This window comes from Atractosteus spatula, chromosome 5 (genome assembly GCF_055471065.1).
Source record: "Atractosteus spatula isolate fAtrSpa1 chromosome 5, fAtrSpa1.hap1, whole genome shotgun sequence".
NCBI lineage: Eukaryota > Metazoa > Chordata > Actinopteri > Semionotiformes > Lepisosteidae > Atractosteus > Atractosteus spatula.
Genome location: NC_142710.1, coordinates 6,390,060 through 6,405,530, shown reverse-complemented (window position 1 = coordinate 6,405,530; position 15,471 = coordinate 6,390,060). Strand labels below are relative to the sequence as shown.

The 15,471-nt window shown below is 44.2% G+C and overlaps 1 protein-coding gene across 3 annotated transcripts; it reads right to left on the bottom strand.

The window, feature by feature from the left end:
- Positions 1–10: 10 nt before the first annotated feature.
- On the bottom strand, positions 11–15,471 carry LOC148833700 (butyrophilin subfamily 1 member A1-like). Of its 3 annotated transcripts, none has more exons than XM_088917098.1 (10): positions 15,158–15,471; positions 13,170–13,250; positions 12,687–13,034; positions 11,590–11,871; positions 10,262–10,369; positions 9,569–9,595; positions 8,026–8,052; positions 7,204–7,230; positions 7,068–7,094; positions 11–1,503 (listed from the first exon to the last, which is right to left on the bottom strand). In XM_088917098.1, exons 2-10 carry the CDS (start codon positions 13,246–13,248, stop codon positions 974–976), a joined length of 1,455 nt encoding a protein of 484 aa, XP_088773224.1. In that variant the 5' UTR covers positions 13,249–13,250; positions 15,158–15,471; the 3' UTR covers positions 11–973. The 3 variants fall into 3 exon arrangements, with proteins under 3 accessions (XP_088773224.1, XP_088773225.1, XP_088773226.1); XM_088917099.1 differs by lacking the exon at positions 15,158–15,471 and adding an exon at positions 13,442–13,479; XM_088917100.1 differs by lacking the exons at positions 9,569–9,595; positions 10,262–10,369.

Here is a 15,471-nt window from a genome sequence, read left to right as displayed (position 1 = left end):
AAACTCCAGGTTTGTAAAAAAGTTGTTTATTTTAATTTATAGTTTTTAATAGTCTGTCCTTGTCCTAGAGAGCCCCAACCTTCAGTATATCTAATATAGGTACATTATCTCGAAGGACGAAGGTGATGCATTAAACCGATAATGGATTCCATTGATTAACAATTCCACTGACAGAAATTCTCAAGACTGCATGAAGAATTGTTTTCTTTAATGCTGAACTGGAGCACAGCTTGTCCTCCTTTAGGTCTTTTTGAAAACTCTGCCTGAACTGGAATGGAATAAGCAAGCTTCAAATGGAGTCCCACTCTAGAGTGGTTCTGCATGTTTTCTGCAGAAATTCAAAATTGGCTGCCTTATGTCCAGTTACTCTACAGCACAGATTTCTGCTGCACGTCTGATTTTCCAGCAGCCATGTCACCCTGCAGCTCCTAGCTGGCAGCCTCACTGGAGCTCAGCAGGCGTGAGCCTGGTCAGTACCTGGATGGGAGACCTCCTGGGAAAAACTAAGGTTGCTGCTGGAAGAGGTGTTAGTGGGACCAGCAGGGGGCGCCCACCTTGTGGTCTGTGTGGGTCCTAATGCCCCAGTATAGTGATGGGGACACTAGACTGTATAAAGGTGCTGTCCTTCAGAGGAGACGTAAAATTGTGGTCATTAAAAAAACCAGGGCTTTTCTCGAAAGGAGTAGGGGTGTTACCCCAGTGTCCTTGCCAGATTTTCCCCAATCATGGCCTCCTAATAATCCCCCTCTATGAACTGGCTTCATCACTTTGTTCTCCTCCCTACTGATAGCTGGTGTGTGGTGAGAGTACTGTGTGCACCATGACTGCCGTCACATCATCCAGGTGAGGCTGCACACTGGTGGTGGTGGAGGGGATCCCCATTACCTGGAAAGCACTTTGAGTGGAGTGTCTAGAAATGTGTAAGCAATTATTATTATTATTATTATTATTATCTTCAGAGTTAGGAACCTGTTTAATCTGGTGAGCTCCCTGGAGAAACAATGGCTATGTCTCTGGTGTTATCAGTTGTCCAAAAGAACAGGTAGACCTTCTCCCGTTCATTTAAGTGCATGTCCCCAAACGTGTAGAGGTGAGTCCTGGATTCCGCGTTGTAATAGGAGACCTGTTTCTCCTCCACGTCCACATATATCCCCACCCTTCTGGACTTGAGGCTTAGAGGCAGAGGGGTGGGGGGGTCAGTGAAAATCCTGAATTTGGACGAGTAGCACCCCAGAGCCCAGTAGCCCTCCTGAGGAGTGAAGCCAAACTCTCCTTTCTTCTCGGCGGACTCTCTGGTCACTCCTATTGTCCACCTCTCGTTCACCTCCACCTCCCAGTAGTGCCGCCCGGCGGAGAAGCCCTGCCTGCTCCGCACGCAGTAGCGCTCGCCAAACCTCTGTGGGGTGTCGGGCAGGTCCCTCCATCCTGCCTCCCTCACGCGCTTCTCCCCCTCGGACAGGGCAAGATTGCGGTGCGCGGACTCTGGGTCAAGAGTCACGTCATCTGTAGGGAATCAGAGGGAAAAACGAAGAGAAGAAACCTGTGAGAAGACCGTGCAAGTGCAAACCGTCAACAGTATCTCCAAGATAAGATCAGACCACTTTATTGGCCATATACAATTTCTTGTATTAGGAATTTGTCTTTTCACATACCCCAGCTGGCTCTCCATGAGACACAAAGACAGGGAGAGAAGCTTGGGGTCAGAAGGTCAGCCATGTATACGGCGCCCCTGGAGCAGCTGGGGTTAAGGGCCTTGCTGAGGGAACTGCAGCCTAACATGGAGGATGAAGGGGTTGAACACCCCCTCACTTTCATGAGGAATGAGCTACGGAGCAGCTGGAGGGGTGAAGGTGGGGTTTGGGAAAGGAAAGCTCAGGAGGCAAGATCTCTCTATGCAGAACACTGGAGGTGGGAAAGATTAGGATCTGATCTTCTCCTGAACATCTGTTCAAAACTTCATGAATACTAACCACAACCATTAAATAATATTATTTATTTGTTGTGTTTTGCATCAATGGCTAATGTATAACATGTCTAGTTTGGCATTCATTTGAAGTTCTGTGGTTGAGTGTAAACTGTATGTAACACCATTTCCACTTCTGTCATAGGATGGAGAGCAGGGTAATTGTTCAGGACAGGGAAGGTGATGGAAAATCTTTAATAAAGCTCCTCAAGATGAGCTACATATCCTTCAGCCTTTCATATCTGACCAGGTACTGTATAATTAATATTTGGACCAGTGGGGGTAAATTAATTTTGAAATCAATAGATCATTAAGAACTGGGAAGTGAGTACCAAGAAAAAAAAAAAAGATTACTTTTGTAAAAATAATAACCACCTCCTAGCGACACAGAAGATTTTCATAATCCAAACCAGAGGGAATGTACAGTAGTCTGATTCAAATTTAACTCTCTTAATGTCCTCTGCTGTCTGTTCTGGTTTTAAACGTCAGATTTTTAACTATATTATTTTTTACTATAGTTTGGCAAAAAAATGTGTCTTTCAAAAAATGTATACCAAAAATGCAGAACACTATCTGTTAAATATAAACAACACAAAACCAGCAATAACCTCACTGCTACAACCACTGATACTACTCCTGATGTTCATTTCATAAATACCTCACATTGGTGTAGCAGACAAAGTGTCCCTCATAATCTGAAGACCATGAGTTTGATCCTTGCATGGGATAATTCTTTGGCCAAGGGACTAGATGGGCCAAATCACTCATCTGTAATAACCTTTCTTATATTCTGACAGCATGTATTCTTTGGCATCAGCTAATTGTTTTACAAATGATACTTGTTGGCTTTCCATTGATTTCTACAGATAAATCTCTCTATACTTCAATAACAAGGTAACAAAGCCTTTATTACTATGCTAGGAAAGTGTAATTTGAGATCATCAAAAGAAAAACAGTAGTTTCGCAGAGATCAATGGTGATTCAGCTGCTGAGCATTAAGGAAGTGTGTGTCTCATTTATTTCCCACTGCTCTCATGCAAAACACATGCTCCTGTGAACCTGCATCTCTGACAGCATCAAACAGGGGCCTTATAAATGCACAGAGGTAAAGAACAACAGGAAACAGCATCTGAGTGTAAGACTGTTACGGTAACATCAACAAGGACAGCGGCTTGATGTGTGGGCTATGTGGACTGAAACAAGGTATAAAGTGAAACCTGGAAGGTTCTGACTGCTCCCACCACACAGAATGAACAAATGACCTTTGGTGAGCTGTACCTGATACATAATTCACCTTCAGATTGGGCACCCATGGTTTAATCAGTTTATACAAATCATCATCAACAATTACCTATACATGTCTAGAAAATTACTTGACGGTTTATAATAATTTATGATCCCTGAAGATCCCAATTGATTTTTTTTTTTATGGTGCCAGTTTCATACATGTTTAATGCAACTATAGGTTAGCTTTAAGAATCAAGCTGCAAATTAAGCTGCAGTCAGGGGGATGATGACCTCATGGAACATTAAATAAAATCAGAAACAGGGACCAGCCTGTGATATAAAGGGTTTAATGGGGATTTTATCAGTTCCCACCTTTAATATTATTAGAAATTAATTCTAAAGGCTTCAAAACGAACACCTGAACATGTGATATAGCTTGCCAATCAAATTCTGCACACTGATATTGACTCACTCATTGGGACAATCTATACTGTTTAATTTCTGCTTATAAATTGCTAAAGATGTTGAAGTAGTTGAATGAGAGCTGGAGGACAAAGGAACTCTCACCTCACATTGGCTAGCTGCCAATCAATTCCATCTATCTAACTCTGCCAATGACGAAAAAGATCTGTGGCAAAAAATGTAATCTGACCCAAAGCAGAAATAGGCAAGTCAACATGCTGCTCCTCCCAACGCACAGTCGACACGCTGCTCCTCCCAACACACAGTCGACACGCTGCTGCTCCCAACACACAGTCGACACGCTGCTGCTCCCAACACACAGTCGACACGCTGCTGCTCCCAACACACAGTCGACACGCTGCTCCTCCCAACACACAGTCGACACGCTGCTGCTCCCAACACACAGTCGACACGCTGCTGCTCCCAACACACAGTCGACACGCTGCTGCTCCCAACACACAGTCGACACGCTGCTGCTCCCAACACACAGTCGACACGCTGCTGCTCCCAACACACAGTCGACACGCTGCTCCTCCCAACACACAGTCGACATGCTGCTCCTCCCAACACACAGTCGACACGCTGCTGCTCCCAACACACAGTCGACACGCTGCTGCTCCCAACACACAGTCGACACGCTGCTCCTCCCAACACACAGTCGACACGCTGCTGCTCCCAACACACAGTCGACACGCTGCTCCTCCCAACACACAGTCGACACGCTGCTCCTCCCAACACACAGTCGACACGCTGCTGCTCCCAACACACAGTCGAAATGCTGCTACTCCCAACACACAGTCGACACGCTGCTCCTCCCAACAAACAGTCGACATGCTGCTACTGACAACATACAGTCGACATGCTGATCCTCCCAACATAGAGTCGACATGCTGCTCCTCCCAACACACAGTCGACACGCTGCTCCTCCCAACATACAGTCGACATGCCGGTATTCCCAACATACAGTCGACATGCCGGTATTCCCAACACACAGTCGACATGCCGCTCCTCCCAACACACAGTCGACATGCCGCTCCTCCCAACACACAGTCGACATGCCGCTGCTCCCAACATACAGTCGACACGCTGCTCCTCCCAACATACAGTCAACACGCTGCTGCTCCCAACATACAGTCAACACGCTGCTATTCCCAACAGTCAACATGGTACTGCTCCCAACACACAGTCAACATGCCGCTCCTCCCAACACACAGTCGACATGCCGCTGCTCCCAACATACAGTCGACATGCCGCTGCTCCCAACATACAGTCGACACGCTGCTGCTCCCAACATACAGTCGACACGCTGCTGCTCCCAACATACAGTCAACACGCTGCTATTCCCAACAGTCAACATGGTACTGCTCCCAACACACAGTCGACTTGCCGCTATTCCCAACATACAGTCAACATGCTGCTCCTCCCAACATACAGTCAACACGCTGCTGCTCCCAACATACAGTCAACACGCTGCTGCTCCCAACATACAGTCAACACGCTGCTACTCCCAACATACAGTCAACACGCTGGTATTTCCAGCAGCCATGCTGTATGGAAATAAGGAAACTCAGACCGCGATCTGTTAAAAACTAAATCATTGACCAATAGGCAAAGGAGACCTCTGTTAAACAAAAAAGAGCAACTGCACTTTCTCCTTCTTCATTTTCTGTCACTGGGATGCATATTTTCTAGGTATTTTATTGACCTTTAGCTTGTGAGAAAACTAACTTAAGTTAGAGAGACGTGTAGCGGCAATGCTTGTTAATAAGACAGAATTAAGTGTTGCTGTGCTTTCCTAAATGAGGCCCCATCTCACCCTCCATCTCTGTGGTGCAGCCACAGAGAAAGTATTCATGGAGGCTGATTTAAGATGTTTTCTTTTGATAAGGAACAAGCTCCCAGACGGGGATGCACTTAGCTAAGCCTGGCTATCATGATCAATGGTCATCCATTGGCGCCTATCAGTCTAGGGAGTGCCAAATGGACATCTGGACTGCATTCCTAACTGTCAGGAGTAAGTGACTCATATCTCACCTTGATCAACCAATCAGGGACTGGCAGGGCGTGGTAATACCACGTGGGTCTCCAATGCCCGCCAAACTCTCAACCAATCAGCACACATCTGTGTCTTGGTCAAAAAGGGAGCGCAAGCTCAGATCGGGGCTCTCCTTGGCCATTTTCGCGCATCCTCAGAGACAATCACGTGACAACTGCTGTTGTCTGCACTGGGACTTGGACTTTGTTCTAAGCGCGAGGCCGAGGATCCCGTACGTACTCAGAATTCTACCAACGTGAATGCTCCGCTTGATCAACGGCAGCCTACAGTTGGACCCTCGTCGACAACCTGAATAGCTTATTCAGAAGCAGCGCTGGACCGGGAACGAACCAGCTTCTTCCCAGGCAAAAGAGTGACTTGTGAGGACTCGCGGTCACACTCTGTGCATAGAGACTTTCTACTAGCCAGCCGGACTGCTGGTAGATCCCCTCGGAGCAACGACTGCCCTGCGCGCCGCAGTCAGATTCCTCCGCCCGTCCTACTCCGAGCTGCACCTCGACTGGTTGGCCGGTAGCCAGAGGACGCCGGGACAACGCCCATTGGACGACCGCTGGAACAGAGGCTGCAACAGAGCCTGTCAGCTGGTTTGGTGTTCGTGCCGGGAAATCCCAAATCCATACACAGTGGATAAGTAAACCCCATGTTCTACATTGCGTCTCGAGAATTCAATTGTACCTCAACACAACTTGTTATCAATTTAATTCATGAGTAATGTATTTACTTCCAAGTTTAGAGTAACAGTGGGTAATAACACTGATTAGCGATTTGGTAACCGAACGATATATATTGACATATATTCTCTGTTGCGTATCTCTTTGTGTTTGCATCTCTTCGAGATTATATACCTTGTATATTGATAACCCTCACAGTAAGGTCTGCCGCTCGTATCCAGGCAGACTAGTATATGTTTGGTGCACAATTTATATTAATAAATGTATCTCGTGTATTGAACCCGTGTGTGTGCGTTGTTAGTTGTTCTGACGATTGATTTTCTAAAAGCCACAACGAACTACCTCGTGATTATTGCTACAATTAATAATTGTCTCAGTAAACCCATCAAACCTCTACAGACGTCACTGCGTATTTCAACCCAAAGTACATTTAAGAAAGTATCCCCAGCACCATGTTATAGTTCTGTAAAGGAACAGGTAAAGGTTTATTCCAGGCTGAAAAGAGAAGAAAAGAAACAGAACATTTCGGCTGTGGAGCCTTCTTCGGGTCCACAGAAAACCAGCCATTTTATATTTCTGGTTTGTTTCTCATCGTACACGTTAGGAAAATGAACTACTGGTACAGAAACGTACATTTGTACCATGCATTGCTCATGCAGAAAATCCAGAAATTTTGACAGTGACTCACCTGCGGCACTGCACAACCACTTCCATTCTGCAACACAGAAATGCAAACCATGTTCACAACCCGAGGACCATGCTGTGAAGTGTTATAATAAGCATAAACATTATATCAAGTGCATAATGCTGGCAAACATACCTACCTGATTTAGGTACAGCAACCCTTTTTTCTGCAGAAAAATAAGAAGAGCTTTAATAATAATAATAATAATAATAATAATAATTGCTTACACTTATATAGTGCTTTTCTGGACAGTCCACTCAAAGCGCTTTACAGGTAATGGAGACTCCCCTCCACCACCACCAATGTGCAGCCCCACCTGGATGATGCGACGGCAGCCATAGTGCGCCAGAACACTCACCACACATCAGCTATCAGTGGGGAGGAGAGCAGAGTATTGAAGCCAGTTCATAGATGGAGATTATTACCAATCATCATGGAGGCCATGATTGGTAAGGGCCAATGGGAAATTTGGCCAGGACGCCGGGGTAACACCCCTACTCTTTCCAAGAAATGCCCTGGGATTTTTAATGACCACAGAGAGTCAGGACCTCGGTTTTACGTCTCATCCCAAGGATGGATGAGACATTTACTTTGTGCATGGCATAAAGTTTATGTGCGTGATCGCTACAAGTTGATTATTAAGTGGAATGTTCTTCAGAGCTAATTAATCTACCGTAGGGTTTAAGAATTGCCATCATTTCCACTGCTCGTGTAAAAAGGTATGTGCACTAGAGCACTCGCTATTCTGGAAATAAAAGAAGTCCATGAAAATATTATGAAATATTCAAACAGTAATAGTAATTCAAACACAGGATGGGGTCAGCTGTAGGCATTGTTTAGAGAAATACAAAGAGCAAATGTGTTTTTCAGTTGACAAACTTAAAATGAGATTGCAAGCCGATTCAAAGGTTTGCTGTGCTGCATTGGGGGGGTCTCCAACCCGACACCAAACAGAACTTACCGCGTTCTTCACGAAGTCTGGGAATAGCTGTGAGGGAAACACAAAATACAATTTAACACCTGGAAAAAGTGAAACTGAGCTAATATTCTTTTCGAGCTCAACCAGAAGGGGGGTTACTCTTCTAGTAGGAATCCAGCATATAGAAAAATATGAACTGTGTCGTACCTGCTGCTCAAGGTGCAATTAAGTAGTGGTCTGAGTTGCAAGGTGAGCCCATGTGCAGGGCGAGAGAGACAAACAGAGTAGTTGCAGGCAGTGCAGTGTGGTAGCAGGCAAGGGACACAAGCAGAGCGTGGTGCAGGTAAACTGTCGGGGGTTGTTATCCAAAAGAAGAAGCCTGGTTGACACTGAGAAGGAACAAAGGTCATGTCCCAGAGACGAGGTCAAAGCAAGCCAGGGTCCAAGCCGAGATAAGCACCATGGAAAGGAACCAGCACAGGAGTGATCTGAGAGACGTAGAAGAGAGCAAAGCGAGGTCAGGAATCCAAAGCAAGTTCAAAACAGGAGACATGGGAGCTAGAAATTCCAGGGGCTCCCAGCGATTCCGTCACGGAACTAAACTCTATATCAGAGCCTTGAGCATTGTCCGAGCAGATCTCAAATATCCTGAACCACCTGAGGCAGGTGTGTTTGCACATGGCTTGCAGGTGATACAGGCTTCCTGTCGAATACGTTTCCATGGCAACTGGCACTGACCAACAGGTGAGTTGAGGAGTGGCTGGTTGCCATGGCAGCGCTAGCTCGCTCCGCCACAGTACAGCAGGAGCGAGCCTGACACACTACGCCTGAAAGAAAATTGGGAGTTTGTGGTTTCTTACCTATAAGGAAGCTTTGTAGACTTGAAAATCAGACACTCTTCACAATCATTAAAGTTTCTTATGCTCTTATTTCAATTTATGATGTCTTTTATTGGACCCTAAAACCACCCCTTTCAACCATAAAACTCTGCTTTGTGTCTTTCCCAAATAAATAGATAAAGTTCATATTTCTACCTAACAGGTCATTAGGCCAGATTACCTTACTCCATGTACAGCGGCATTAAATTAACAAAGTACATAATTCACCTACAGATTGGGCACTGGTGTATTCCATGAGTACACCCCACAAACACTGGTACCCCAGTTTGACTGAAGACATAAGGATACAGTACCTAACTCAAGATGGCAACAGTACTGCAGCTGGGATCTGAACCCAAATCACCCTGCAACTCACAACTGGTGTGAGCCTGGCCAGTATCTGGATGGGGAACTTCTGGGAAAGGCAAGGTTGCTGCTGGAAGAGGGCTTAGTGTGGCCATTAGGGGGGGCCCTCCCTGTGGTCTGTGTGGGTCCTAATGCCCTAGAATAGTGATAGGGACATCATACTGTGGTATGTGGTGAGAGTACTGGAGCATCATCCAGGTGGGGCTTCACACTGGTGGCAGTGGAGGGGATCCCCATTACCTGTAAAGTGCTTTGCATGGACTGTGTAAGGAATTACAATCTTCCAGTTTACCTTATCAAATACTCTAGAGTGTCCATGTTGCTCATTCATGTGTACTTACCTGCAATTTCACATCTATGTTCCTTTTCTAATGAGGAATGAAAGGAACATGCGTTAATATGGTCCCCATGATGAGGTCTCACATTCATCTTACAATATTTATATGAGTGCCAACCACAAAACACAATAATGCAAGAGCAAGGGTGACAAAGGGGGCCGGGATTGCACTCATCTGAGGAAAAACACAATCTTTGTCCTAAACAACATTTAAAAGGCATCACTAAGATGAGTGGCCTTAGAATGAAGAAATGAATCAAAGGACAAAATTAACCCAGCCAAACACCTGGGTAGTGGTCACGGGACAGATTACCATTACAGACTCCAGGACCAATTACCAACCACTGAGCTCTGCCTTATCAAGCAGAATGATGAGCCCTGAACATCTGCTTAAATGACTGACTAAGCAAAAAAACTCAGCCTTGTATCTGCTCTCAGGCTTCTCAGTCAACTTCAAGGTATCTCCATTAGTGTTGGACAGCAGGATGTCCTACCATACTGGGGGGGAGGAATAGCCATGGTGTTTTTAGTCTGGAAAGATACTTGATCAAAATGAAATGAATCATTTCGAAGCACCGCACCCCGTTTTCTTCGGATATTGTTATGGCGTACTTGATGGGAATTATGGCCGTGCAATTCATAAGGCTGCACCTGGTAACGTACTGCCCGAGTGTATAAGGATTTCACGCAGACATACCATTCATTCTTTTCCAAGGGATAATAAGCAGAATAAATGCTAGGGCTGCCGGGGCCGAAATTATGAAGAATGCCACCATCCACATCGAGACCTCTGGAAAAAAATCCCCTGCAACACAATGAAGCCAACACCTCAAAGTCAAAGATCTCTCATCAGTTCCCCAGTAAATACTAAGAGCACTAAAGTTCAGGTCTCCTTACACCACTCCGAGGCTTGTTGGAGAACCTCACGCTATCATATGAAGAGATGCAATACAGTAGCTTCTCGGCTTCTGCAAATTTCACATTTGATCGTACGTGATTTTCTTCTCGGGTGGAAGAAGAGCAGAACGAGATGCAATCGGGCTGAAGGTTGCCAAGTGCAAATTTCAGATTTGTGGTGCGACAGACTAGGATCATGAGGTTACGATACTCTCCCTTCCCTCTGCCCAAGTACCCGCTACCCATATCTCAGCGTGGTCTAGGTCTTATAACGCTCCAGGTTCTGTGTCAGCTGTGTGGGGAATGATAGGCTGGAGACGACTTTACGGTTTTTATTGTCCTTTTCGTTACAGTGGTGATTGCTAATCACGCAGCAGGGAAGGCAGTGAGAGAAAGTGCAGGCATCCACTAGACCAAGGAGAGGGATTCATGTTTATTTTACTATAAGTTTGTGATTACTGCCATTTCTTTTAGTTGATCAATGTTATCTTAATTAACTTAAAGCTAATGCACTGGTACTTAAATGATCATATAAGGGAGAATTACTTATGGCTTTTAACTATACATCCTATATACTATAGTACATAATCTGACAGTATAGGCGTGAACTTGGTAATATGTGAATGTTGCTGTCTGTGAGGGTTCTCTGCATCCCTCTCTTGCAAATGTCGAGACCCTATAAGAGATACATACCATGTTCATAATATGGTAATTCTATATAAAAATTCTGCATTTTTATGAAAATATTTGATATATAGAAAATAAACAAACAAAGTGATAATTATTTCTCTATACTCTTACACGCATCAGTTTTTGGATACATTACAAATGGGGTATTTTAAACATACTCACAAACTGTGAGTAATTCATTACCCTGCAGATTAAAGTCCTTTAAACTGCCCTTAGTGTCTTGCTTAAGTTCTGAAAAGTGCTGAAGTCGCAGGACCCTAGACACAGCACAGATGACATGGAAAACAATTCTTATAGTTCTTTTAAGCAAGATGATGAATTATCATAAGTAGATTATGTTTCGGGCACAAAATGGGTGTGTTACCTATTGCAATTAGCACAGCAGCAAGAGCTGTGAGCTTTGCCTGTGCAAGCTAACCACAACCACCAGATACTTACTGGACATGTAGAACTGGCTTTCTCCATTGGATTCATGTGCTGAGCTCCTAATGATGCAAGAGAAGACACCAGATTCTTGCTTGACTGGGATAGAGCTGCTGACACTGAGAAGCCCCTGCCTGTTCCTCTCCAGTGTGATGTTGGACAGCGATGTCAAATCCTGTCCATCCCTGTCCATCCAGGTCACCGCAGGTCTGGGGTACCACCCCTCTGACCTGCACACCAGCTGGGACTGACCCCCTTCTCTGGAGTGGAGAGACACCGAGGGCTGGGTCCCCAGAGCTGCCGAGAAATGTAAACATTACCAAAAGCGTTCCTCTGAAGAAGGAGGAACGCTTTGCTACAGATTTCACCGGCAAAAAAAATTAAATCCAATTAATTTTGCCCTGGAGTGAGCGTCCGACAAGGTGGAGTTAAAAAGTCTGTATGGTCACGCGTTTTTCAAATTCAGTCATGATGGATCATCGAGTACCGCAAAACAAATCCATCGCCCAGCACAGGATCCCCCTGAAACTCCTGCAATGCTAAATGCATCCAAAAAAATGCAGCATGAGCAATGCACTTCTTGACATGCATTACAGAACAACGTGATTATAAATGTGTTACTGTGATTTTCCAATCGGCGATTAGGACACGTTTTAATCCCATTTTTTCTTCATCTGAAACAATTACTCAGTCTGTATTTGGACTTGGTGTAATAGTACAGTCCACTTCTTATTTCAACAGGTGATGACGGGTACCTATAAATTCATCTGGTAACTTTGCTTCGTGAAATATCTCACGTCCAGTTCCGTTTACGTCATATGCCCGAGTGCAATGAAATGCTTCCCTGCATGTATGCACGACAGTAACATGAACACAAAACAGCCTCAGCAACAATAACAAAATTATGCATAATGTACATTGCATAAGAGATATTGTTCATTAGGTGAACGGTAATTATTGCACATCATCTTATATAAGGTTGTCTGCTTTAGATAATAAACAATAAAAGCAGTCAGAAATGTAGCATGGGATTTTTACAGGATGGACTCTTAAGATCAACAGTTTCTATTGCATTAATTTTTCAAAATTCAGGTGCTGAAGAGCACACTCACCTTTTACAGTGACCTCAATAAGTGCTTCCTCATACCATTCTTTGGATTTAGCCAGACACCTGTACAGTCCTTCATCAGACACCTGGACCTTGCTCAGTCTTAACGAGATGTTGCCTCTGTCCAACTCTCCTTGGAAAAGCTCAGCTCTTCCCCTGTACGACGGGTTCTGATCCTCGATTTTATTTTCAGAATTCAGGTAGAGACAAACAGGGTCATGAAAGTCATCTGTGAACCACCGGACCTCTAGGCCCACAGCACTAACGCTGGGCAAGAGGTAACAGGGCAAAACGATATCTTCACCGACAAAAGCAGCGACAGGCTGATCTGGACCAAGAACTGCAATTCCGTCTGTAAAGAAAAAAAAAGATGTGTACAGAAGATGTCAGCTTCAGTCTTCCCTCTTGAAGAGTGGATGGACTTCTTCACAGTCCTCACACATCTCACACATGCTGTTCTCTTAATTGGATCTTGGGTTGACCATACCTGATTCTGAATAAACCAGGGGCTGGGGTAGGAGGGACATCACTGTTACCAAAAACCACGTTGGATTGAAGGATTTCATCACTGGAAGAAAGAAAAAAAGCAGTTGTTATCAGACGAAACTGGTCAGAATTGTGTTTTTGAAAATCACAGGATCTCTCCCCCAAAAAAAGATCTCCCTTTCTTTAAAGCTCAATTTCCTTAGGGGTTAAAGGTCACAAGTGTAGCGGCCCAGCTGTTTGACACTACTGGTGGTGCTGGGTTCAATTCCAGACCTGTGCTGTCTGTGTAGAGGTCGTATCCTCTCCCCCATATTCATATGGGTTTTCCTCCAGGTGCTCGTTTCCTCCTGCAGTCCAAAGACATGCTGGGAGGTTAACTGGCTTCTGGGAAGACCGGTCCTGATGTGAGTGTGGTGTGTGCGTTTCTTCAGTGTCCATGTGGGCACTGCGATGGACTGGCCTTGCGCCCATTGCTTGCTGGAATAGGCCCCAGCTCCCCCACAACCCTAAATTGGGAGAAGCAGTCAGCAAATGGAGTGAAGGGAGTCTGGCAGGAGTTTTACAATATCTTCAATAACCCAAGCACTGAAGAGTTTGCTTTTCAGATCCATACAGAATTTAACTGGACATACAGTATTCCTTGAAGACAAAATCCACCATAACAAACATGCAAGAGAAATTAGACGTAAATACTTCTCAAGATGAAATGCTTTCAAACATCTATGATGTAAACGGTTTTCTTTCTACTGGGAACGTAAAAGAGCATGGTCTATATTAACTGCACTGCCTTTATTGAGATAATACCAGATTTAGTGGGTCAAATCGATTGGCACATGCAGCAGCATCCCAACGATATGCACGTTTCATCTTTGAGAATATAAGAGTATAAGTCTGTTGAGCTCATAATGAACTCTTTACATACTGTATGTCATGGCATTGTTTTATACTTTAACTCCAGCTCATGCTCTCATGGTTTCTGTATCTCATTTTCAGAAGAATTAACCATTTTCTAACAACCAGTTGTACTGAAAAACAGGATAACGACTGCATCTCCTTGCACAACGAAATACACGCACTGTATTTAACGCTCTTTCCATTGGCACGAAAGTGAAAGACATTTTGCGCTCCGCTGATAAGCCTCTACGTTTGTTCACAAGTTCAGAACAGAAGCTCATCTCCTTTGAAAATGAATGACATCGAAATACAAACAAAAGCCAAAGTTAAACTCTGAGATGTCTTTATAGCCTTACCATATAGCATGTTGGTAACTATGCCACATCTTCCTCTGCAACGTTTAAAAGAAGCCAAATATTTTTTTTAAAACATTCAGACACTACGGAAGCGCATAGCTGCCGTTAAGAAAAAAAAACATTTATCTCCTAATTACAATAAAGGATATTCTCGCGTACATTACGTGATTATAGCACAACTGGTATACAATACCTACATTATCATTATCGTTAAATGACTTTCAGTTTTAAGCAATGGAAACGGCACACTCGTTCTTGTTTAAGGATACATGCAAGTATCCTCATAGTTAAAACTGTGTTCACATGAGGTACAGACTGTAACATTTCATGTATAACCTCCCGGAGAAAGTGAAGTCGGTGCGCATTTGGCATGCAGCATTGCACATTGTCAGAACACTAAGGCCACAGTTCCAGCTGAGCTCTCTGTAGGTGCTGTCCTCGCTCGATGTAACAGGTTGTTCATACACTGTTCATATACTCCAATGCTCATTGCCATCTCATTATAACAAGAGAAGTTTCTCATAATTACGAGATAACTTCTTATTTTTTTCCCTTGATGGCAGTAATGCAGTTCCGTACAAAACAATCCTAAATTCAATTCATTTACAGCCCCTTAAATTCCAAACGCACACAGAAAAGGAATCATACTGTATACGAACTACATGCGGTAGTGTATTACGTGTATTACGGCTTGTAATGACAAGGTTGTGACGATAATAAAATAATTTCAGAAAATTACCTGCATCAGCTTCTTCCACCGCGTATTTAATTTACTTCCTTAAATTGCAGGGTGCCAGCTCAGTGCCTCCTTTGCCTCCAATCCTCCTCACATCGAGATATTTGTATATAGTATATATAAATATGTTTATGTATATTGTAACGTTTTCAGGGGGTGCCGGCTCACAACTGGCTGGGATCTTAATCAGACAAAGCTAGCAAAGTAATTCAGCCTCAAATCTTTACAAACAGGTAACTAATAATCCCTCACAGTTGAGACGCTCCTTAGACATGAAATGAGCAGGCCATCCCCACCCGAAGCATTTTGGGAGATGT

Bases quoted from the DNA above. Each gene is read 5' to 3' on its own strand.
- LOC148833700 (XM_088917098.1), bottom strand. From the start codon at position 13,248: ATGAAATCCTTCAATCCAACGTGGTTTTTGGTAACAGTGATGTCCCTC. The intron at 10,370-11,589 runs GTAAGTATCTGG...ATTGTGTTGCAG, and splicing joins AAGCCAGTTCTACATGTCCA to GGGATTTTTTTCCAGAGGTC. The intron at 9,596-10,261 runs GTATGTCTGCGT...ATTCCTCATTAG, and splicing joins CCCTTGGAAAAGAATGAATG to AAAAGGAACATAGATGTGAA.